The sequence below is a fragment of the Pezoporus occidentalis genome, unplaced genomic scaffold (genome assembly GCF_034315485.1).
Source record: "Pezoporus occidentalis ecotype Australia unplaced genomic scaffold, CSIRO_AGI_Poc_V1 ctg349, whole genome shotgun sequence".
NCBI classification, from domain to species: domain Eukaryota; kingdom Metazoa; phylum Chordata; class Aves; order Psittaciformes; family Psittacidae; genus Pezoporus; species Pezoporus occidentalis.
Window position 1 is genome coordinate 286,238 of NW_026915473.1, and position 25,032 is coordinate 311,269.

A 25,032-nucleotide genomic window follows, 5' to 3' on the forward strand; every position below is an offset into this window, starting at 1 on the left:
ACTGAGGCAAAGCAAAGGCAGCCACGGGGGAAATCACAAGCGGCACGAGGAGGATGAACTAAGAGGCCAGAGCAAAGATCAAAGAATGGTTTGGGTTGAAGGGACCTTCAAAGCTCATCCAGTTCCAACCCCCTGCAACGAGCAGAGACACCTTCCACTACATCAACACCTTCCACTACATCAAGCTGCCCAGAACCACTTCCAGCCTGGCCTTGAATGTCTCCAGAGACAGGCATCCACCACCTCTCTGTGCAACCTGTGCCAGTGCTTCAGCACCCTCAATGTAAAAGGGGGTTTTTCTTCAGTCCAGACTGAATCTCGTGTTTTTTAGTTTAAAACCACCACCCCTCGTGATGTTGCAAGAAGCCCTGCTGGGAAGTCTCTTCCCATCTTTCTTATAGGCCCCTTTGAAGAACTGAAAGGCAGCAATAAGGTGTCTCCTTCAGGAGCCTTCTCTTCTCCAGGCTGCCCCAGCCCAGCTCTCTCAGCCTGGCTCCAGAGCAGAGCTGCTCCAGCCCTCGCAGCATCTCCATGGCCTCCTCTGGCCTCGCTCCAGCAGCTCCACGTCCCTCTTGTGCTGCTGCCCCAGAGCTGGATCAGGGCTGCAGGGGGGGTCTCCCCAGAGCACAGCAGAGGGGCAGGATCCCCTCCCTGAGCTGCTGCTCACGCTCTGGGGGTTCTGTGCTCACGGACTCACTGAAGCCGGGTCATGGGGAGCCTCTCATTGACCAACACCCCCAAGCTGCTGCCGCTGCAGCGCTCCGGAACCGGCAGGGCCGAGGAAGCCCCGGCCCCGCGGCAGGAGGCGGGAACCGCCTCACACAAGCGGACAGCGGCTGACGGCCACCGGGGGCACGCACGTACGTACTGACGTATTGACGTACGCACGCACGCACGCTGCCCCCTTCCCTCCGCGACGTGGAGGCGAAGGGGGGGGGCGGGGGGAGGGGGGAGACGTTCGAAAAATGCCCGAGGCCTCCCATTGGCCGGCGGCGCCGCCTCGCCCCGCCCCCCGGCGCGCGCGGCAGCCACACCCCCCCGCCGTGGCCCCGCCCCCGCCCCTTTGCCCCGTCCGCCCCCCCACCCCCCCCCCTCCTCCCTTGGCTCCCCCCCCGCCGGTTCCCTGCCGCCATTAGAGGGGCCGCTTTGTGTCCGCCGGTGAGTCCCCGCCGACCGCCGGCGCCGTGCCGGTCCGGGCCCGGTAGGCCGCGGGGTGGTGCGTGTGAGGCGCGGGGGGCGGCCTGGCGGGGCCTCGGGAGCTCCCGTCAGCGCCGCGCCTCCTCCCTGACAGGCCTCGTGGGAGGGGAGGGGGGGGGATGCCTGTCGTGACGGGTCGCGATACGCTGCGCGCATGGTGAATGCTGCTACGGTGAGCGCGGCCTGCTCATCCCCTCACACACACACACAGACACGCTCCTCAGCCGGGCCTGAGGCGGCGGCCCCGGGCCTCGGTGTCTCTCACAAAGGAGCTGCGGGCCTCAAACCGCCCCTGCTGGCACCCGGTGAACACCGGCGCGGGAGGGAAGGTCAGCGGCGGGGGGGACCGGCGGGGGTGCGGCACGGGCGGTAATCGCTGTTTATAAACTTCGGAAGGGCCTTGGGCGGCTTCCCGCCTTTCGGATCCTGCCTGAGCCCGCTTCGTCAGGGGCCGCAGAGGCGCTGCCGCCGGAGGAGAGCCGCTGTCCGCCGCGTCAGTGTGGCTGTGCTGCCGGAAAGCCGCTCCTAATGCCCTCCCGGTGCGCTTAGAGGTGCATGCAGGCCGAAGCGTGAGGCCTTTCTGGGGTCCTCCCTGAGCCCCTGTGGTGGTCACAGCCTCGTTGAAGAATGTTAATTACCCTCCTCCCCTCATGCCTCTCCATGGAGAAGGGTGTTAGGTTCCAGTCTGGAATGGAGGGGTTTCCATTCTGGGTTTATCATCCCCACTGCCGTTTGTGGGCTTGGTTTTTCAGTTAAAAACTCGGGAAAATCGGGAGGGAAGGAGCAGCTGTTGTGAAGTGGTGTAGCCCTTGTTAGACCAAAGCTTACTGTGATGAGAACAGCTCCAGCTCAAGTCCTTCCTGCCTGGATTCTGGTTTCACTGTCACTGGTGTCTGTAAATCCTGGGGGAATTCTCAGACTGTACTGCAGGGGAGGAAAAGTTGGATAACGTGGGGTTATTGGGGTGTTTCCTCCTTTCTAATGTGGAACAGGGCCTGGCAGCCTGCTCCTATCTGTGGTATTTCACAGGTGGTTCTAATGGGAGTTTAGCTTGAGTGCTGAGTTAACAAGTGGGTTACTTCTCAGTCCTTATCTCGGGCCTTTGGAGTAATGATTGCACTCTGATTTCCACCCATGTGGCTTTGTTTGTTTGGGTTTACTGTAAATAGTAATTTTAGCATCCTTAAGACAGATGGCCAGCAATCCTTGGCAAGCAGCTGTTGTACTGAGGCGGGAAAGGTTCTGAAGTACTCCTGTTTGTAAACAGTGTCACACTGATAAGCTCCTTTGTGTGGTGTGTGTTGGACTGTTCTCACTGGTGAGTGTCCCTTTGGTTTGATTTGGGAGTGGAGGTGTTTTGATGGACTGGGCAGGAGAGCATTTACCTTTGTCAAGGGGGACTTGAAAAGGTTGGTGGGCAGAGTGGGAAATCCTTAGATTTTCCCCCCTTGGTTGGGGGTGGGGAAAAAATCCCCACCTGATTTCTGTTCAGGGCAAAGAACTTGATGTATATGTCTTGACAACATCAGGCTTTTTGCAGCCTTTCTCCCCTTTACCTGTGTGAGCCTTCTAATTCATGAACTACTCAACATGTCACACCCTGTCCTCAGGTAGAAGCTGTTTGAATTGTTTGTTTTCCTTCAGAATATCTTTTTCTGCTGTGTTTTCCCTTTCAACAGAAACTGGAGTGTGACTCTTTTGTCGCTGTTGTGTTACAAGTGACCCAGGGTTCTCTGAGGATTTTAACTGCTGTAAGAGTGAAAGAAATTTTACATTGATGGACTCTAATGGGAGGTGTGAGTAATTTTATATAGACTGCAAGGAAATCACAGCTTTTAAAATGTATGGTTTTGTACTACAGAATAATAAGTGATGGCTGAATAGGTAACAGTTTGGAAGGAGGGTTTTTCTAGTGGCTTTATATTTAATCCATCTAAGCAAGGGGGATGTGGTCTATCAAAGGTTGGTACACTGCTATGTAATGTTAGTGGCCTACATTTTCATTCAGGTGTCAGTGGTTTGTCAGAATTCATAATGGGTCCTAGAATTAAGATATTTCATCCAAGGCAATAAGATTCCCAGCAGTGGATTTTCATGTTGGAGTAGTTTTAAGTTGGTGACCTAAACTTGTTCTAGAGTTAAAGCTGAGCCCTGTGCACTCTGTTTCGTTCCTTAGCTGCTTGTGTCAGTGGCAGCACATGGAGAGTCTGGATCAAGGACCATACGAGCCAAAAACTGTTGTCCCACAGAGTGTGATGTCACTGTCACAATCCTGAGCATCAGTGCAGGGGAGGATTATGTTTAGACAGCAATGTAAGCAGGAATTCTGCTTCTTATTAATCCCTTAGCTGAAGTTTTTGTGAGATTTTAGGTAGATGGTGCATAATTTAAGCTGCACAGGGCCTGGCTTTGGCTCTGTGTTTGGGGACGTTGAGGGGAGCTCCTCGGTGAAAGATAATCTATGCCACGGAAATCATCTGCTGTTACTGTCTTCTGTCAAAGAGTGATGCAGAGAGGTCAAAAAGTGATGCAGAAAGAATCTGAAACTAATAGTGGATTTTATATTGAGCTGGTGGTGAAGAATAGTGGAGATGAGGCAGGGGTTCTTACTTCTGTTTTAATAAACAGCTGTTGAGATGGATCTAACTTTGATTTGCTGCTGTTACACCCCATCAGAGACAAGGCACTGAGCTCAGTCCCAGGTGGGGAGGCAGAGCATCAATCTCACCATGACAGAGTGCTTTTCCTTGCAGTGGAAGCAACATCTCTATGTGCAGAAGGGCAGTGTTTGAGTTTTCCTTTCCTCTTTGCTTTGAAATTCAACAGGATAGGCGAAGTGTAAGTCAGGTTGCATTTGTGGTGTTTGGAGTCAGAGACCCAAATTGAATGCTACTCTGAAATGAAGATGTGTCTTTCAGCTTAGAAAAACTCTCCTTTGGGTCTGCATGTGTAGGATCGTGTGCGTTTGAATACTGGAAGCGTGAAAGATTTTCCTTGTGCTTCCCGAATATACTTGGGATTTATTCCCTTTCTTAATGCTGTATAGGGAAGGAATGGATGGAAATAGAAACTTGTAACACTAGTCAAGCCAAAGAATTTCTTGCCTGGCAAGTGATGAGCTGTTGGATCTTTGTATTGGACCTTTAATTGAAACAAGATGGTTTGTAATGCCTGTAGCAGTGTGGGGCTCCCATAGCCTGTAACAGATCTCACAAGAGAGCTGCAAGTACAGCCTGTGTAGTTTAAAAGTCAGCTTAACCACACCACCTCCCAGGAAGTCGATGCGACAGGTTAGCCTTAAGGATCAGGACAAAGCCCCAGACTTGTTGAATGGCAGCAAAAGTGATGGGAATGCCAGATGTGAAACAGGAGGGAATTTCCAATCAGGCTGCCAAATACGGATTAGGAGTGGGGACTAACTTGTATTCTGTCTTCAGTAAGGTATCTTATTCCTCTGCACGTTTAAATGACTAAATACAACTGGTCTGACTTCATCCAGACCACAGGCAGCTCAGTGAAGTGCAGAAGCCAAAGGGAAGTCAGGCAGTGCTGGAGCACCTTTGTGAACAGGATGTGACAGCTATCAGCTGAGAGCTTCTAACAGATACATTCTATAAAACAGGTTTGTATCAAAGGTGTTCCTGGATGATGCATTCTGTGAGGATACAGATGCTGAGGGTTCAAGAAAGGTATCTTTTACCTGAGCTGGATTTTTAGGGAAGCACTTTGAGGATTTCAGGGGCCAGAAGCCTTGGAGAAGTTGGCCTGCTTGCAATTTAGAGCATGATATTTTGACATGTTTGATTTGAATTTGCAAAAATCAGCATTTCCTGTTTTGTTTGGCTTTTTTCTGCAGCTTCCGAGGAGTATTTAAATGCTCTTCTGCTTAGGACAGTGCTATGTAATAGTAGGTAACTGTACAATAATAGCCTGGTTTTGAAACCCAGTTACTTTGCTTTTTAAGCTTTTTTGATACTAAACTGTCATTCTTGCTTGTAAGGTTATTGAGTTATGTACCCATTGACACCCTGGCTTCACATCTGCAAGAACACAAAAACTTTTCCAGCCCTTTTTGACCCCATTTCTAGACCTGCGTCATGTTCCATATACCAAGTCATGTCTAGAGCACATCAATCACCAGCGTGCGTGTCGTGTGACAGTAAGGGGACACCCCCAACAGCACAGGATGGGATTTGCTTTCTCATTTTTCCACTGCATATTTGTTTTCAGTCCTCTCAGCCTGTGCACCCTACCCCGAGTCCTTGCACCTTGGTGTTTCCAGCAGCCTGACAGGTGCCTTGCCATGTTGGAGACCTGGGGTTATCCTGAAATGTTTTCCCTCAAGTGAGAATGAGGTCTGAGAAAAGCTGGAAAATCTTACTGGCAGCAGAAATTCCTGGAGTCAGCCAAACTATGCCTCAAGTCTTATGTTCCTGTGCCTGTTATGTTGGTGGGGGGGCTCCACTCTTCTGGAATGTTATCTGTAATGCATGTGTCTCACCTCAAGCCTCCCTTTTTTTATCCCCTAAGGATGTGCTGATAGCTCAGGAGGAAACTGCTATCATTTTTCATAGTAGCTCCTGGAAACCTAACTGTACCTTTGATTGCATCTGCTATCAATGGCCACTCTGAGCTGGGAGACTGGGCACTCCCAACCATTCCTGCTCACCTAGAAATCCTGAAAGTTTAGGAGTTTTGTTGCTTCTCAGCTCCTTGCTAGATTCCCTTTGGAGTGACTAGTTCACGATGGCTGGGTAATGTCGAGTTCAAATGGCCTATAGGAAAATGAGTGTGAGTAGCTACGTGGGGAGTTACTGTCTGTACTTTGAAGCAACTTTTGGAAGGTTGGTATCCCAATGTTTGGTTCACTGCTGATGTGATTATTTTTATCCTGACAGTCCATCAGATTTGAGTGCATCTGACACTTCCCAAGAACCACCTTGAAAACCCACAGCCTCAACTGATGACCTTGTCCTGTTTTCCAAGCACAATATTTGCTTGGCATAGGTGTAAATGCAGAAGGCAGCATCACTTTCCAGTTGTGTATTGCTAACAGTGATGCTTGCAGTCTGTGGTACACATTTAAAGATGTCTTGGTTATCTTTCACATGGAATAGGGTGTCCAGGTAACAGCTGGTTTGGGTGACTTGATTTTTCCATTCGATCTACCATTTTATTTGGAGGGGGTATGAGAGTTTTCCTGCATCACTGTTATAAAACTGTCTAGTCTTTTGCTTTATCTTTCTGAAAAAGTAAATTCAGGCCTACTTGTGGTTGACATTTCACACCCTGTCCAGAAAACTGCTTTTGATCCCTTTGTGGGAAGAAACGGGCTAAGCAAGAGCAGTGATGCTTTCACAAGGTAGTGCTTGTGACTTTGCCATTTGAGAATCCCCTTGCTTTGAAGTCAGCAGGAGATGATCCTCCTGCCCCTTTGGTTCCACACATGGAACATGGAGGGAATCAACAAGCTCCTGTTTGGACCACTGCTGGAAGTTTCTGCTGGGTGATGGCTTTGTGCATGTGTTAGGAATTGTGCTGTGTTATATTTGCTCTTGAGAGCAGCAACACTCGAGCGGTTTATACTGAGGTCTAAACAAAGGGTATGGTTTTTAGAACGTGGGGAATTTGGAGTCAGAGTTGGGAGCACTGTGTTTTTGTGTATGTGACACGCAGGTCACAGAGTTTTAAACAAATAAACTCCAGGCCCAGGTCAGCCACAGTGCATGCTTGGATGTGTGTGTTAGTATTCCCAGGGAAAGTGTGTGTGTGTAGCCCCCAGCTGATTTCCTGGAGGATGGATCTGTAATTGGCTGTTTTAGGACTCACTTCAAAATGCTGGCATTTTTTAAAGGGCTTCAGGCTGTGCTTGGTAGGAAAAACATTTGGGATTGAGCTGGTGAAAACTCATTTTTCCTCTCACTTTCTGCCCCTGAGTGAGGAGGAGCCCTTAAAATAGGCTTCAAAGGCTGGGCTGTAGTTTGCATGTTCTCATTGGCTATTAGCATTTTTGTTTCCCATCCTGAAATACCATGAGAAAGCTTCATTGATCTCATTTAGCTTGGTTTTGGCATGTAGTGTGTTGGGGGTTTTGTTTTGTCTCGGAAGAAACCATTGTTGCTGCTACACTCATCTGCATCTGCTGCTGCTGCTGAGACACAGGACTGGTGCCCTGTCGTTTTTCAGAATGACTGTTCAGTCTCACAGGAGAAGTTGTAGAGATTGCAGGAGCAGATTGAGGTACCTTTAGCTGCCACAAGCACTGTGGTTTGAAGGTGGCCAGCTAGGGAAATGTCTTCTAGAGCATCTCCTGCAGAAATGCTGCCTAGCAATGTGTTTGGTCCTCCTGCCAGCAGACTGAAAGGAAAGTGCCTTTGTTGTGCCATAGGTGTGTGCACCTGATGTGACACTGCACCCTCTTGCAGCAGCAGTGGATTTAGTTTATAGTTTACAAGTTTGGGGAGGAGATCTTGTAGGTACAATGGTTGGAACCAGGAGCAGCTCTGCTCTGGAGCCAGGCTGAGAGAGCTGGGCTGGGGCAGCCTGGAAAAGAGAAGGCTCCTGAAGGGGAGACCTGAGAGCAGCTCCAATGCCTGAAGAGGCTGCAGGAAACCTGGAGAGGGGCTTTGGACAAGGGATGTAGGGACAGGCCAAGGGGAATGGCTTTAACCTGCCTGAGGGGAGACTGAGATGAGCTCTTAGGCAGAAGCTCTTCCCTGTGAGGGTGCTGAGGCGCTGGCACAGGGTGCCCAGAGAAGCTGTGGCTGCCCCATCCCTGGCAGTGTTCAAGGCCAGGTTGGACACAGGGGCTTGGAGCAAGCTGCTCTAGTGGAAGGTGTCCCTGCCTGTGGCAGGGATGAGCTTTAAGGTCCTTCCAACCCAAACCAGGCTGGGATTCTGTTATCACCAGTCCTTGTAAACCATCATATCTTACCATACATTCCCCTTTAGCTCCTCTTTCACTGCCACTGGTTTCTGAATGGAAGCTACTCACATCTTGGAGTTTTAATGAAAGTGCTCTACTCAGATGAGCTGGGATTTAGTTTTCCTGAGAAAGTAACTGAGGTAAAGAGAATCCCTCGGATGGATTGGAAGCCCCCACTGCTGAGTAATAAGAGGACTGTGTTTTGGGGCCAGAATGTAGAGTAATTGAGATGGTATTGATGTGATACAGGGCATCCACCCCTGCAGGGGAGAATGCAGTGTGAAGTGCTGAAACTGGTGAAAATCATCTTGAAAACAGTGCCAGGAGTGATGTCAGTCCTCTCATTTAAGAGGAAGACCCACTAGGGAAATACCTATTAAAAGTGAAAATTTATGTTAAGTGCCTTCCTTCTCATGTGAGAAAAAGAAAACATCCAGAATAGCTAGAAACTGGGAGCATCTGTTTTCTCTGTAAGGAAGGGGAGGGCAGCCTGGAGGAACAGGGGAGAACAGGTCCAGCCCTGGTTTGCCACAGAAGCTTTGCTTCTCAGGTTTTTAAAGGGGGTTCTGAGAACCCCTCCTTGGGAGAAACTGATGCAGTCCCATGGTCAACAGGTAAGAAAGTCTGTAGAAGTGTAAATGGTAGTAAGGGGTGAGACTTAGTGAGGGTTAGACTAAGCTGAACCCATTCTATACCCATGACGGTGTGTGTGTCTGGAGGAGGGTTTTGTAAAGCTTAAGTTTTACTGTGGAAGGTCTGAGACTGCTGGTTTGGTGGTTGTTTTCTTCAAAGGCTCCTCCATTTCTCTGAACTGCATGGGTTTAGTTTGGGAAGGCATGGTTTGGGTCCCAGTGTGTGTGTTTTCTGCCTAACAAATGTAATGGTTTAATTCCTTAGGCTGTTAGAAGCTGGATGAAGATGTCAGCTCCTGCTTTTACCCGCAGTCAATGACTTGTTTCCTCCATGCCTCACTTCAGGCCCAGTGCAATGTCTGCTTTTCATTAATGCTTTCTGTTCATTTAAAGAGCCTTTTTATTCTTTCAGATCTGTTTTTATGGAGCAGGCTGCCAGTCTGACTTTACACCTTTACCATTTCTGCTACATCCATAGCTCTCAAGTCTGCGTACATGTTTTAGCCTCTTTGTTGAATGCAAGTGTTGATTATCAGTTGTGTTAGTCATAAGCTGTAAGTCATTTACTCTTCTTTTCTTTTTAATCTTTACTTTGTTAGATACATGGACGTAGATGGTTTTGTTTTGTTAATTTTCACACCACATCTTTTCTGTACTTTAGGTTGACTCCTCACTGCACTGTGAAAACCATTAGGAAAAGGTCCTTGGGGTTAAAACCTGGGGCTCCACAGTGTTACCTGCACTGGGGGCTAGAAATTTATTTAAATGGCGACTGATCTGTCTGAAGCTGAACCCGTGCATCATAAGGCGCTTCCACTCTTAACGGGAGCTCAGCTCATCCACACGGACAAGTTAAGTGAGGTAGGGGCTGGCCCATTCTCCAAGCTTGCCCTTGGATCAGTCCTTGACTTCCAGTCCTGCTGAAGGTTACTCAGTGCTCTTTCTCCCCTGCTCATAGGCAACTCAATTTGGAGTCTACTAACCCTTGCAGGCACTCTCCTTCCCCTTCCCTGCTTTCCCTGAGATGTGTTTAGCAAGATCCTCAAATCTCCTTTAACGTGGAATTGAAAATAAATGATTTCCTTTGTAACTGTAAAATGGGAAACTCTCCTTTCCAAGTATGCTGGTTTGAGGGTCTTTTAAAATGCTGAAAAATCCAAATGTAACCAGAATATCTCTACATATGCTGCTTTGATTTACTTTAATTCCATTTCTAAACCTTTCTGATTCTTTACAGTATCTGTACTGATTTTCTTATGCTTTCCATAGAAGGCTGAAGACGACACAATGCCCATCCGCCGCTCCGTGAATTCTTCTCCCCGAGAAACCCCTCCCAAAAGCAAACCTGCTGAAGGTGAAGAGGTCAAAGCAGGTACAGTGATAATTCTACAGCAGATTGTAAATGTATATCCAAACATAAGCTTGTGCTCTAACATTCCTGAAAAACCCTCCTGCCAAGACTAAAATATTCCCAATGCTTAGCTCCTTTCCACAGGCTTCTCCTGGATTATTGGGAAGTTGTGTTTTGTAGCCACTTTTCAGTCTGACCCATTCATTTTGTCCTTCATACCCTGTAGCAAAGTTCTGACACTCCAGACATGAAAACGTAGCTAAATAAAGGCCCTTTTAAGCTTGCACGTTCTTTAGAGTAAAGGTAACGTTTGTGAAGTCTCAGTAGTGTCAGGAAGGTGGCTTGAGATCAAAAGGTGGAGTTGACGATGGAAGAACAGTGTATTTAGGGGTTTATTCCTAAACAAGAGGATTTTACCACAATGTGTCATAAAATCTAGTCTGATATTAACGTGTATAGTCTTAGCAGCTTCACCTCAGTTTCTCAGGATGTGTCATTTCAGTATTGCACTCAGTTTCACTGACTTTGTGCTCTTTGCTGTCACAAATAAGTCAGTTACATACCAAACTACCTTAATACACTGGATTTTAAATGCATGATGCCTCTATGGGAAAACTGTGCACAGGAGCATGGTGGGAGTATTAAGCTCCTTCTCAGAGACAGAGAACCTGTGTAGAGCAGTGATGGTGGACAGTTACTTATCCAAAAAGTGGGTAATGGCAGTTTATATGCTCCTTATCTAGTAGGCAGCCAAGTCCTGTTCTCAGCTAAATATGCCAGTTTATTTGCTTGGGAAGGTGATTTCTGGTTGGATTTGATCCTGCTGATAGACAAGTGCTTCTGTCAGTGCATGTGCAATCTAAAGCTTTGCCAAGTCTGGAAAAATAGATCGAACAGTTAGAAATCCTTCAGGTGCCACAGTGTGTGGTGCAGGAACAGCAGTGTTTGAAAACAAGGTGGGTACAAACACAGCTGCTTGTATGTTTCTATCTACATTTCTGGTAGAGATACATGGTTTGCACATTTATGAGTTAAAAATGTATAAACCTCAGCCTAAGGGAAAGCCGTTTCCTCCTCCCATCCCCACCCAGGCCTCTCTGACAAGGGATGATTACAACAGTAACTTTGGAGTTAAGAAGGAAAGACGGGGGAATTAGTGCTCTGTGAAAAGCTGCATGATGTTGTTTGACATTATTCTGGCATCCCATGGCTGATTGCACCTTATTGAAGCTCCTCTCAGTAGTTCTGTTTACTTCTTAAGTTACATTTAGATAATCTGTTTAAACTGGAGAAAGGAAATTGTCTGAAGGGAAATAATTTTTGGGGTGTGTTCTTAAGCTTTTTATCACACACACCTCCTCCCCCCCCGCCCCTCCCCGCCTTCCTGAAGAATAAAGGCTCATTTCTGGCGCTAACTTGATGTATTTTCATGTCTTTTTAGATGCAGAAGTCACCTCTGAGGAATCTGCCTCTGTTGGAGAAGAACAAGAGACTGAAACCCTGCCTGCAGCATCCAGTGAAGCAGAACAGCCAAAGGAACCTGAGACTGAAGGGAAGGGGGAGACCAAGCCCTCAGAAGAAACCAAAAAGGAGTAAGGCTCTTTCAGCTTAGTGCTGAATTCGGGGAATTGGGTAGATTTCTGAACAAAGTTAGGTTGTAGAGGTGGAAAAGATGGCAGGAGAGATGTTAAAAATAGGATGTGTCCCTTAAAAAAGTGCTTGTATTTCTCAGGGAGAAGCTACCAGTCGAGTATGGCTGCTGTTTTAGAACATGTGTGAGACTGAATATCCAGAGAGAGTCTCTTTTTTCTAGTAGAAATACCAAAATCTTTAAATTCTTTTCAGTGTCAGATGTTGTGGAGTTGCTGTTGTGCTGCTGTTGGCTTGTTTTACAGTGTCTCTTGTCTTAGTATTGATTTTTATTCCTCCAAAGTGAGAAGGATCAGTCTAAGGAGAAAGAGAAGAAGGTGAAGAAGACCATTCCTGCCTGGGCTACTCTTTCTGCTAGCCAGCTAGCTAGAGCACAGAAGCAGACTCAGATGGCTGCCACCTCACGTCCCAAAATGGATGCTATTTTAACTGAGGCCATCAGGGTAAGCAGGAGACAAATGTTTCTTTTGTTCAACTGTTGCAAAGCAGGATAATTTGTGTGCCTAAAATTCACATTTCAGCTTGCTGCTGGTGCTGATGATAGTGCTGGCTGTCAGCAAGAAACACTGTGTGAGACACGTGTGTTTCTGCTTGGAAGCCCGTGGAGCTGAAATGTGAGTCCATGATGATGGTGATGATGAGAGGCCCTGTAGCTTATTTCTTTGTTTAGAATTTGTTTCCTCCCTCATTACATTATTAGAAACAGGGAGGATGACATAATCTGCTTGATTGCTGTCATCATTTAATTTGGTGTGCCTTCTAGCCACACTTAACTTGATTTACCTTGATTAAGCCATCTATTTGATACGTGCTTTATTCAGCATTAACTTATTCTAATTCAAGGCAGATGAAGAAACTGTAAACTAGCATTCCAGAGTGGTGTTGGAGTGGGTCTACTGTATCCGTCCTGCTTGTAAGAAGAGCCCTGTGCTGTTGTAGTTGTGTTGCTTGCTCTCCCCTTGAGGCTTGTTTCACACGTGCTGCCTTCAGAGCTGACCTGGATTCTACCCACCTTAATTGCAGGATGGCCTTTCCACCTGGTCTATCTTCAAAATGTGATCTTCAGCTTAGACTTTTTGCTGTTTTGCTAATGTCAAGCCTCCATCTTCTTAGAAACACAGAATTGTCAACTTGTTCTGACTTAATAACTCTGACTTTAGTGCACCAACTTGCCAGTTGTGCAGCAGTGATTTGCCAAAAGGTGACTGTATTTTGTAGTACCATTTAGTGTTTAAGCCATTACATGTAAGTGCTGCAGAACAGAGGAGTGATTGACTGTGCTGCTGTTGTGTTGTCTGCTCTTTAGCTTAAGTATTTTGTTAGTTGTATTTTATCCTCTTGAGGCATTATGAGCAAAAGGCCAGCCTGGCATCCTGTGTTGATGTGCCGGCCTGTATGCATCAGTTCAGTTGCTGTTCTCCAGTCCCACAGCGAGATCATTCCAGTGCAAGTGGTTTCTGCTAATGTTCTGCTTCCATTTCAGGCATGCTTTCAAAAGAGTGGTGCATCCGTTGTTGCAATACGCAAATACATCATCCATAAATACCCTTCCCTGGAGCTGGAGAGGAGAGGCTATCTGCTAAAGCAAGCCTTGAAAAGGGAGCTGGAGAGAGGAATCATTAGGCAGGTAAGAGCTGCTTTGTGGAGCAGCACTGGAGGTGATGTTACTGAATTACATACAGGTAGTAGGTCTTTTCTTCCTCATGAAGGTTAATCAACCTGTTTCTCCACTTCATTAGATACCGACAGGATTTCACTGTTGTTCTGTCAGTCAGACACTTTGCCCAGTTGTCTTTTGTGCAATGTATGACCGTTTCTTGATGTTGTGTCATACAGCATTGCAGCAGCCTTTGTCTTCAAACTCAGTCCAGCACTGTCACTTCTGCAGCAGCAGATTTAGCACTAATTTACGCTTGTGATGTCTGTTAGGATGTCATGGTATGTTGTTAATATCTTGGCTGTAGTTTCTGATCTTATTAAAGTTTCAGTGGGTTCAAACAGGCCTCTGCCATAACAGTCCCATCACCAGGGTGACAGTGCAGTCAAAATCTGTGTAATGGTGTCAGTGAGTCTCTTTCTGGTTGTTATTCTGAGTTACTTTGCTAAAGACTGAAATGGACTTTCTTTCGAACTAGGTAAAAGGAAAGGGAGCTTCTGGCAGCTTTGTGGTGGTGGCTAGTGCAGGAAAATCTGTTCCAAAATCCAGAGACAGAAAGGTAAGATGGATCATTTTAAACAATACCCTGAAAGATCTTGCACTGAAACACATGTATCTTACCAAAGGCAGCTTAATCCCAACCCAGACAGTATTCTCCTTGCTGTACTTTTCCTCCCCAAGTATGGTAATTAAAAAACCTGTTCATAAAATCAGAACCAGAAAGTTAGTTTTAGAAATTAAGCCAAGTAGAATAAACAAAATCTTAGTTTTAAAATGTTTACATTAAACCCCTAGGCTTTGGTTCAGAGGCAGAAAACTGAATAACCAGGAAGCTCCTCTTCTGTCTTTACCTGGTAGAGAGACATGCCTCTCAGGTATTGTAAGAGAGCTTTATGCTACTGCTGTCTGTTCTATCTGTTGCATGGATAAATGGAAGACTTCAGTCTTGAGGACTGTCAGGTGAACAGTTTTCCATGAGCTGTGAGTGCAGAGGGAGGAAGAAGACAATGTCCTAAGGTTTCTGGAAGAAAGCTGCTGATGTTGGGTGTATATTGCTCTGAGGTAGTACTATGTGATATGGGAGGGGGTGGTTGAGCCTAGTCCTCACAGTTAGTCCAGCTCCACCGTTCACTCTCTGCTGCACTGGAGGTATGAATTAAGTTTCTAACACTGTGGTTAAAAAACACTTAGCTAGAATTGCTGATCCCCTTGCAGCTTAGATGGATGAACCCACAGAGTATTGTAATGTATCTTTTCACTTCTGGGGAGACCAAAAGCCCTAAAGCTGAGGGAAACAGTGACATGCTTGGTACTAGGGAACAGGAGAAAACTAATTGCAGTGTAACTTTTTAAATAGAGGTCACTGGCTCCACAAGAAGTTTGAGCAAGACACCTGATAACTGCCAACACATCACTTTTATTGTCTTCAGCGTATCAGTGTCTTTGTTCCCAGTTACTTTCTCTGTGTTGCAGCAAAACAAGCAGCTTGCTTTTGTTGTTGGTGAATGCAGCTAGCAGCTGTCTGGTGAGCAGCACCCTCACCCCTTCGACTGTTTGCAAAGCTGCTGTTCAGCATCAAAACCATTAAACTTCAGCACATTTTCCCACTGTCTTTTCTGTATAAACAACAGACTTTATTTTTTTCTGCTCATGCCCTCCTCACAGTAATAAAGGGTTGGAGGAAAATTCAGAAGGGAAAGTTGGCTTCAATCAGGATTTCATTCTGTCATCTAAAACCCACTCCTGTTTAAGGTATTCATTTTTGGGCAGATGTAAAAAGCCTTTGGTGGGGTATAAATTTCATGGCAGTGTGTAAGATTTTCACTCGTGTCAGAAGGGCAGCAGAGGAAAGTGTGTGTAGAAAGAGGAAGGAAACTGATGTAAAAATACAGATGTTGTTAAATACTGAGCAATTTCTATTTGCAAAACTATCCAGAGACGCCTATGAAAATTCCAGCCAAATTTGCTTGGTTTTACCTAAACTTTTTAAATTGTTAAAGGATTGCCTTACAGAACTTGATTTTGCAGATCTGTGTCCGGTGTCAGGAGCACTTCTCCCCTGTGCATTGCTGCTTCAGATACCCCAGACTTTTAGGCCCCACTGATGAGTAAAGTGTGTGTATTTCAGAAAAGCACTTCTACTTCGGCTGCAGAGCAACAAGTGAAGCTGGAAGATATCCTGCCCCTGGCTTTCACCCGCCTTTGTGAGCCGAAGGAAGCTTCTTACAGCCTCATCAAGAAATATGTGTCTCAGTATTACCCCAAACTCAAAGTAGATATCAGGTAGGTGCAGGAGTATGCTGTTGTAAGCAGAGCTGCAGAGGAGCAGTGAAATACAGCCTTCCTTTGGCTTTGCCTTGCTTCCCAGCGATCCAGTTCAGTGTTGCAGCAGGCAGGTGGTGCTCTGCCTTGTAGAGCCTGCAGGAAAACTTGAGGAAAAGCTGTGCCTTTTCCTGCATCCCTCCACACCCAGTCTTTGTTCCTGATGCCAACATCAGCGTTGACTGTGCACCTCCACCCTTGATCAAAACGAGCTCCCTTTAGCTGCGGGGATGTGAAGCCTCTCCTTGGGATCTTGTCCTGTCCTTGGTTCTGGATGCCTTAGCTGGCATGTGCTTACAGTAAGCTTTAAGCTCGCTTATATGAAATGGGTCAAAGCTTGGGGAGGAAGCAAACCTAGGAAAGCCATGTGTGCTACCTCTTGCAGGGGCCTGTACTTATCCCTTGTTGTCTGTGAGCTGACTCATTGCCCACCGACTCGAAATGTGCTTTTCAAAATGATTAAATCCTCCCAAGTGGAGCTTGTCTGTTTCTGGATGCAGTGACACCAAGGAAACGTTGCAGTTCAGTTTCCACTAACGTACATTGTTTTTCTCATGTAATCAGCGCTTGCTGACAGATCTCTATTTAAAATGCCTGTAGGTAGGCAGATACCACTCGTAAGTACTGCTCTGCTCATACTCTGTATAAAGCCTTGTTTCTCTGTTTGTTTTTGAAGCTGTCAGTCTGTGTGTGTGTCAGTAAAGCTTTATCTTCCTGTATTTCAGACCCCAGCTCTTGAAGAATGCCCTCCAGAGAGCTGTAGAGAAGGGCCAGTTAGAGCAGATCACAGGGAAGGGAGCGTCTGGGACATTCCAGGTCAGAGCCAGAGTTCATCTTGTTTTGTTGACTATACTGACCACAAGCCTTGGATATAAGTTAACACCCCCTCTTCCCCCCCACCTCAGTTTCATTGGGTGCACCTTTCTTTAGCAGCCTGTCATGTTCAGGAGTTGTCCAACTATGAAGCAGTAGGACTCTTATTCTCCTCTGGGTCTACATTTCTGGAGCAGCCCCCCCTGCCTTCCTTGCTTAGCGTGTTCCTCACGCTGCTTCGGCTCTGACTCATTAGCACAGTAGGGGAGATGGTGGGGTAAGCTTTCCTTTACCATCTCTTATTGTGGGTGCAGTAGGTACCCCAGATGCCTGCAACGCTTTGTTCTTGTGGATGTTCCACAGAAGCCTCTTGGGTACATTTGGTCTGGGAGATGGAAGAAGAGCTGATTTATTTCCTTCCCTAAGTGATAGGCCCTTAGATTGCCACATCCTTGCAGTGTATTTGGGGACTGGGACAATATGTTACTGATGATAAGCCCTCCAGGCCACTTGACTAGGCCTGTCCTCCCAGTTAAAGGTGGGAGAGCAGCATTCCCCGTGCCGTGTTTAATGTAAAACATATCTGTGCTGATGCAGGAGCGCCGACCCACCTGGTGCAGAGGAGCTTGTCCTGACCTGGTTTGGGAGAATTTTGTCTTGATGCTTTTCTCTTCCTCCTTGGAAAATAGCTGAAGAAATCAGGGGAGAAGCCCCTGCTGGGTGGGACTCTGATGGAAGACGCCATCCTGTCTGCTATTGCGGCCATGAACGAACCGAAGACCTGCTCCACCACAGCCCTCAAGAAGTATATCCTGGAAAACCACCCAGGGACCAGCTCCAACCTCCAGGGTAAAGTACCAGTCTGTGTGATGCTTCTCTTTTGCATGCTGAAAGAGTCCTGCAGCTGCAGATGTGTCTGCGCAGCACCTTTAAAGTATTCCATTGAGCTTGCTTTGGAACTGACAGCTGCTCAGCTCTTTGTGCTGCAGAGATGCTCAGTGGTTTTAATTCCCATTAGCTCCTTTCAAGCCTGACAAAGGCTAGTTTGAGACATAATACATGTTTCTCTTGTCTGTAGCACGTTCCCAGGAAAGGGGAATAGTATTCAAGTACTTTTGTTGTTCTTAAATCACCAAGTTGATTTCATCTGTCTGTCTCTATTTTGAAAGGCTACAGCTTGGCATAAATGCAGTTCCCAGTTGCTTTTTAGTTAGAGAAGTTGCACAGTCTAACTTTCAAAACATTCGCAGGCACCCCTCTCACGGATTTGCTTGAGGTCATTCTTTGGCTCTGATTTTTAAAAGGTCAAGCAAGCAAGGAGAGAAACAATCCTGTTGTATTTGGAAAGAGATTTGGTATGTCTTTGTTCGCAGGAATGACTCTAATGTCTGGTTTGGCTTTTGCGTTAGCAGAAGCAATACTAACAGACGCTTTAAAGCAGATGTTTTAATGGTTTATGTGCATTATTTGGCCTGAGCCCCACTGCTGTTTATTAACCAGTGCGTGAGGTCACTTGAAGCAGGATGAGCTCACAGCAGTCTTCACTAGAGTCAAACATGGAGGTAAATGAGTTTGTTGCTGTGATGTCATGGTTCTGGTGCCATTCGTTAGGACATGGGCTGGAGGGAGGCTGCTGATTCCCCACTTCATCTGGAGCTGAAGCACAGCAGCAGCACATCAGTTTGAAACAGGGCTTACTGATGCCGAGAGAGCACAGGTTCCCTCACAGCAGCGTGGGCTAAAGAAGCTGCCTGAGGCCTTCTGCCAATTAGAGACTGATGTCAAGCCTGACTTCTTCATCTTGGGGCAGGGAGAAGAGTTTCCAGGCATCCTAAGCACTTGCATGATTTATTTTCAGGAGCATTGGAATTCTCCCTGGTCCTCAGAGGCCTATGCTCAGCCAGCCTCGAGTGCTTGTCAGTCTTGCAAGTCACATAAAGAAATTTCAGCTTGCAATCTGTTGTTTTCTTTCCCTTTCTGTTACATAAAAGGAATTTTGGTGATCTCTGCTCTGTTTTAAGAGCAACCAGAGGAAGATCTGGTGAGATGTAAAAGCAGACGGGTGCACACTGCAGAGCCAGTGCTCTGCACTCCTCCTCCTTTTATACCTGACTGGAGTCAAGTGCTATTTATCTTTCTGCTGCTCTTTATCTTTGATACAAAGACTAAAACCAGCCTTAGGCTTTGTATTGCTCCTGTTTTATGAAAGCGTGGAGTTTTAAAGAGTTCTTGAACTATGAGGATCCAGATGTTGCAACAGTAGTGACTTCATGGATAGGATCAAGTCCATTAGCTGTGCAGGCTCTTCCAGTGCCGTTCAAAGTACAGTATTTCAGCAGAAGCAGCCCTGGTGTAAGTATGGCCTTGTCCCAAAGGATTCACTTGCTGTGAAATGTCAGTGCTTGATAAAAGCCTGTTTCAGTAGTGTGGAATAAGCAGCTGGAGCAAATACCTTTGCATTAATTGTCCCCACAGATTCAGTGGCAGTTCACCCACTGTGTTTCTTTGTATTTTTCCATTTCTCAAGTGAGCCTCTTTGGAAGGTGCTTGAGGCCAGCCTTGCTCTGCCCTTGGTTTGGAGGGAGCTAAATATGAAAATGGGCCCTCTAATTCAAGCTGCAAGTGGTTTTGAACTAACTAAACAACTTCAGCCCTCTTGCCAAAGATCCTCTGTACTTGCACAGGTTTGGTTACAATTCTTACACAGTGCACATAGGACAGAAGGCTGGAATAAAAAGTGTATTTGTCCTATGTCTAGACCAGGTATTTTCCCTTTAAAAAGCAAAACAAGAACATAGACTGGGGAAAGATGCATCACATTTGACATTTAGGGATACAAGGAAGGTAAAACCAGGGTAAAGACACAAGTCTTTAAAAAGCCCTTTGGAGAACAGGCCGTAGAAAGTTGATATTTGGGTTAAATTTGGACAGCGGTAATTCCATGCCACTACTGATTGCATTTAGGAAGGAGCATCCTTTGATGGGGACATCAAAACCGTGCTCTGTTCCTGACTTCATCCTTTGGAGAATTTAAAGCCACACTTGCTAAGTGCTCTGCAGGTGTCCTAGCAAAGGAGACTTCATCCTGGCTTTCCAGCTCTGATTTCAGAGGGCTCTGCAAGGAGCAGTAAGGTCAGACAAGTGGATAAAGATAGCAGCAGCCTTCCTCTGATTTTTTTATCTGATTTTATTTTCACAGTGCATCTACTGAAGAGAACCCTGCAGAAATGTGAGAAGAATGGCTGGATGGAGCAAATCTCTGGAAAGGGCTTCAGTGGAACCTTTCAGCTTTGCTTCCCTTATTATCCTAGGTAAAGCACTTGGCTGTTAAACAGAATTCAAGGCAAGTGTTGAGGAGGTTAGCCAGGTAGCACTGCAGAGGTCCATCAGTTGACCTCTTTACAGGGAAGTTTGTGGAGGGTTTAATAACTGATGAACTGCAGCATTCACAGAATCCCAGAGTGGTTTGAGTTGGAAGGGACCTTAAAGCCCATCCAGCTCCAACCCCTGCCACGGGCAGGGACCCCTTCCACTAGAGCAGCTTGCTCCAAGCCCCTGTGTCCAACCTGGCCTTGAACACTGCCAGGGATGGGGCAGCCACAGCTTCTCTGGGCACCCTGTGCCAGCGCCTCAGCACCCTCACAGGGAAGAGCTTCTGCCTAAGAGCTCATCTCAGTCTCCCCTCTGGCAGGTTAAAGCCTTTGTCCTATCCCTACATACCACCCACACTCTAGATAATGCCATTACTTGGATGTCTGACTGTGAGTGAACATAAAGCTAGCAAGGAAGCAAGGGAAGCTTTTAAGGGCAGTAAAGTCTTCTCAGATCCTCTGTCATGGTGCTTTTATTGCAGGATGGAGGCTTTTTAAGTGTTGCTGTGCTAAAACAAGTTCACGTGAGCAGGTAGCGTGGTGGTGTTAACGCAAGGATGCTCACAATGAGTAGGACCCAGCTGTTTCTTAATGCTGACGTGGAGGAGAGGTGGGAGGAGGGAAGATGACCTAGATTAGCTATTGTGAGACTGAAACAGCCTTTCTTCTGCTGGGAGTGTATATTGTGCTGGGCCACGTGGAGCCCAGAGATGGTGACTTAGTGTCCCACAAAGAGCCAAATGGCAACATAGTGGTTGGAAAAGTCTCTGCTAGGGTTACCAAAGGCTTGCTGGAGTCTTATCCTTAATAGCAAGTCACACTCTGACATGAATCCTCTTGTAGCCCAGATGTGCTCTATCCAGAGAAGCAGCAAGATGAGGACTCTGAGGAATCTGAGGAAGAAGAGGAGGAATCTGAGGAGGAAGAAGAATCTGAAGAGGAAGAGTCTGAGGAGGAAGAGCCACCACCAAAGAAGAGGTATGGCCGCATGAGAGAGGAATGGGCTTGTTCAGATGATACAAGTGACTCTTGGTTTGTCTCCCGGTGTGGTTATTTATCCACAGGGCTGTTACTCAGAGGTGTTGGAAGAAGTTTCTGATAATGCTTTGCTCCAGAGATACTGATCTCCCCTATTCCATAGTTTGAAGCTCACCTCTTTTTTTTCCTCCAGATGAGAGGAGAGCCTGTATTTATTCTTTGTATTGCCTGTAGCCTTCTGAAGTCGCTTTTTGTGCTTCACAGAAGTGTGACATTTCACAGGGGACTTTCAGTATTTATTGTTTCCTTAGGAAATGTTTTCCCTACAATAGTAGTATTGCAGTCCTGTACAAAGCCAGCCTTCCTCAGAATGTGGATTTAACATAAGTGTTGTTGGTTAAGTAATACAACTGCATTTAGAGAGGAGAGTGGTCAGGTCTCTGAACTGTTCTGACAATCGACTTTGATTCATTATTTGTATGTTCATATCCCTAACGAAGGAGGTGGAAACCTCTCTGGCAGAGCCCTGTGGGCATTGAGAAGTGCTGAGCATGGCAAGATCTGCCAGAGGAGCTGTTGCTCTTTGAGATTTAGCTAATGAAATGTACTGCTGCATAAAGTCATCCTCCTTTACCATGGGTATTGCAAGAAGCAGATTGACGATGGCAGCAGCTCTGCTCTGGGTACCATTTGTGCCTCCACTGAGCTCTTGTGCTGTCTCTCTCTGACAGGATGCAGAAGAGGCCACCCCCAAAATCGCGGAGCAGGGCCCCTCCGATGAAGCGAAGAGAGTCCAAACCCAAACCAAGGAAAACCCCCGCCGCCAGCCGGGGCAAAGCAAAGCCCCCCCCAAAGGTTAAAACCCCTGCTAAGAAAGCCAAACCAGCAGCCTCAGCCATCAAGAAACCCTCTGGTGGCAGCTCTTCTAAGAAACCAGCAGCCAGTGGGAGGAAGGAGGTGAAACCCTCTGCCAAGGGCAAATCCACCATGAGGAAATCTCTCCGGGCAAAAAAGTAAAACCTTTGGAGTGTCAGGGAATGCCATGGTCAAATCCACAGTCTTGTTTTCTAAGTCGAACATGCGTTTGTATTTTAGTTCTGATGCTTCAACACTTCTTTTAATGGGGTTTTATTATTTTTGTTTTCTTGAATGATGGGGGGGGAAAAAGCTGCAACTTAAATCAAAGCTACCCGAGGAGTTGTTAGAGCTCAATGCCGGGCCTCGTGCCTGCCCCTCCCCTGGAACAAGTCATCTGTCGTTTCTGCAATAATGGTAGGACTTCTTCTAGGGCATATACAACCTGTACATTTTCTGGTGTTCCTCTGGGTTGGGGGCTGGGGGGGGGGGGGGGGGGCTTGGCTTTTAAACGTTCTTCAAAGAAGATCTTTATATCTTCAGCCAGCAGGAACAGGATGACTGGGGGAATGTGATTCTTAAAGAGAAGGTACAAGGGCAAAAGAGTCCTCCCTATATCCCCTGCATTACGAGGTCCTTATCGCTTCTGTGAAGAAGCAGTGTATATACAGCACTTGCACTGAGTCCTGGAGGTGCTGCTTTCTGCTCGGCTGGTAGAGGGGCAGGCTGAGGAGGTGGCACGTTTGGCTCCTTCAGACCAGCAGGGTTTGTTTGATGGTGAGTCAGAGCTTCAGTAATCACCTCCTGCAGCATCCACTGATCGTCTGATGCCAGAGGGGCTCCAGAAGGGGTAGTTCTCGGTTAGGCGGGTGATTTGAATTAGTGTTTCCACGCCACATCTGTTACCTTAAAACCAAAACGTATAAAAGTCTTCTTGAAATCCAAGTTTCCAATGTTTTTAAGAGATGAAGAGCCTGAGTTTGGTCACCTCTTGTTTACCCTTTTTTAAAGAACAGTGGGAGAGCTATACAATTGCTAATGTAGAGATGTTGATAAGTGAAGAACATGCCGTTTGCTAAAATAAAATGAAACTAGATTCCAGGCCCGCTCTGTGTGTCCTTTCTCTTCCTCGCCACAGCTTCCTCCTCCTGGAACTGCAGAGAGGAGGGAATTACCATCAGCATGGATTGCTGCAGAGGCAAATCTTTGTTAAATGCACTTTGCCAGCGTGAAAGAGTGGGGCTGCTTTAGCCTGAGCACTGTAGCTCAACTGACTTGTGACCTTTCTCTTCCCTGGTTTCTCTGGAGGCAAAGGTGAGCAAGTAGAAAGCTCTGTTTGAACCTCTTCCTGCTTCTCTTCTCCCTCTGCCCCCCATCAGTGGCCAGTGGGGACAGGAAAAGACCAGCTGAAATCATCCCCTGCTCAACAGAGCAGCACCTGCAGTCAGAGCACTCTCTACCTTGTCCTTGTGCACTGGTGATTCCAATGTGACCTGACAGTTTCATTCACCATGCTTTGGGAAAGAGCTTTGCATGTTCCATGCTGAGAGGAGCGGCAGTACCTCAAAAAATCAAATGCAAAACAAAAGAGAAAACAACCCTATTGAGTTTATTCTTTTTAGTTGCTGTCCCTGTGTGCTGTCTTGGACAACAGGGAGGTTAGAAAACCATGTCAGAAATGGCCTCAATTGTTGTCAGCCCCATAGCAAGGGTGCAGACATGGGGAGGTTAAAAAAATAAGTTATGGAAACTGGGAGGGTGAAAGCCCTGGTCAAAGAGTGATCCATGGGGATGCAAAGCAATAGGAAGCATTAGTTCATGGCTCGCCCTAAGGGCTGCTTGTACGGGGGTTTGACACTTCAAGGAACCAAGTTTGAGGAACTGCTTCACTCAAGGACACGTATTTACAGGGGCACTGAGCCCTGTCCCAGCTGTAGGGCAGTTTGTGACCTCCCTCATCCCAGCATTCCCACACCGACCACCCCATGGGCAAAACACTGGTCTGGATAACACGGATGTTCGACACGTGGCTGTGGCTCAGTTTTGCTGCGAGGCACCTTGAATTAGAGCCCTGTGCTGAAAACAGCCATCGGCTCCCTTGGTCACCCCCAAACTCTTTGGCTGGGGTTTTAATTGCTAATTAAGTGGTTTCTGTGCACTGAGCCAAAACAAGAGCTGTGGCTCTGGTTGTGTTTAATCCCAAGGACCAATCCTTGTCTCCTGAGAGCAGCAAGTGGGATTGAACAGGAAAATCATCATCCCGTGGCAGCGTTGCCGGTGGAGCTCTTCTCCATCTCCGCTTCCTGGCCAGCCTGGGCTCCGATATGTTATTCCTCAGCCCCATCTGTCCTCCTTGTTCCATTTTTCCGTTGTTTCTCTGCGAGTTCTGCTGGGGCATCTCACAGCATCTCCAAGCAGCCAGCGCTGGCGGCGGCCCAAGGTTGGAACACTGCTCTTTGGAGCCCTTTCGCATCCTCAGGGAGCGAGAAGGGGATTTTGGGGTGCACCCTGAGGGGTCAGACCCCGTCTGCTCCCCAAACTGTTGCTTTCCCTTTCCAGGAGCCAAGCACATCCCTGAGGCTGGGAACAGCTTTGCCCTCAGGCAGCTGGAGGATTTTGGGCACCTGAGGCTCTGCGTTTGCAGTGAGGTCAGAGCCATCCCTCTTTATTCCCAGCACGAACAGACCGTGGTGAGCAAAATTCCCATGGGAATTCAGCAACCGGGGTGAAAAGGGTCTGAGCATCAGGGCAGGGGGAGGCGAGCAGCGACCACGTGTGTGCGTGGTGGGGTTAGAAATCACTTCTGGCTGGGCACGCAGGAGGAGAGGAGAGGAAACAGGAGAGAGGGAAAGGAATCCAATGCAGCCGCGTCTTCCGAAGAGCCCGAGCGCTGCTGCTGCTGCTTCCAAGAGACGGAGAGAGCCGGGGAGGTAAAATTGCAGTGATTCATCGTGGGCAGATCGGAGGCAGGAAATGGGAGTTCGCTGCCTGCCCCGTGCCCGCTGCGGGCTCGGGCTCACCGGGGCCTGGCTGGCGGCGAGGGCCTGACGCCAACGGGTCGAGCATCCCTGCGCCACGGAGGGAGCTGCCGAGGAGCCACAGGGAAGAAGGGAAAGAACCGGCGGAGGCCGAGAGCTGGAGCCAAGGGGATTTTCCTGCCTGCGTTTCTCCGGAGCCATCCGACAGAGCCCGTGAGCCGGGGAAGGGGGCACAGGGGATGGGGGGGCTCTGGGGATGCTCGGGGTTTGGGTGTCACCCCCCATCACCACCACTAAATCCGG

General features: G+C 47.4%; 1 protein-coding gene across 7 annotated transcripts; it reads left to right on the top strand.

The window, feature by feature from the left end:
• Nucleotides 1-1,086: 1,086 nt before the first annotated feature.
• Nucleotides 1,087-22,852, top strand: HP1BP3 (heterochromatin protein 1 binding protein 3). 7 transcript variants are annotated; one of them, XM_062630165.1, is made up of 13 exons: nucleotides 1,087-1,158; nucleotides 9,416-9,615; nucleotides 10,024-10,126; nucleotides 11,547-11,697; nucleotides 12,039-12,198; nucleotides 13,239-13,382; nucleotides 13,891-13,971; nucleotides 15,541-15,695; nucleotides 16,460-16,550; nucleotides 17,237-17,396; nucleotides 19,747-19,858; nucleotides 20,762-20,896; nucleotides 21,628-22,852. In XM_062630165.1, the coding sequence occupies exons 2-13, from the start codon at nucleotides 9,520-9,522 to the stop codon at nucleotides 21,911-21,913; spliced, it is 1,674 nt and encodes a 557-aa protein (XP_062486149.1). In that variant the 5' UTR covers nucleotides 1,087-1,158; nucleotides 9,416-9,519; the 3' UTR covers nucleotides 21,914-22,852. The 7 variants fall into 7 exon arrangements, with proteins under 7 accessions (XP_062486149.1, XP_062486153.1, XP_062486151.1 ...); XM_062630167.1 differs by lacking the exon at nucleotides 1,087-1,158 and adding an exon at nucleotides 1,460-1,502; XM_062630166.1 differs by lacking the exon at nucleotides 1,087-1,158 and adding an exon at nucleotides 4,720-4,819.
• Nucleotides 22,853-25,032: the final 2,180 nt, after the last annotated feature.

What these genes read in the sequence shown, in the direction of transcription:
- HP1BP3 (XM_062630165.1), top strand. Translation starts at nt 9,520, where the DNA reads ATGGCGACTGATCTGTCTGAAGCTGAACCCGTGCATCATAAGGCGCTT. An exon ending in TTTTAACTGAGGCCATCAGG is followed by an intron (nt 12,199 to 13,238) that starts GTAAGCAGGAGA and finishes CTTCCATTTCAG; the next exon opens with GCATGCTTTCAAAAGAGTGG. An exon ending in TGCTTCCCTTATTATCCTAG is followed by an intron (nt 19,859 to 20,761) that starts GTAAAGCACTTG and finishes ATCCTCTTGTAG; the next exon opens with CCCAGATGTGCTCTATCCAG.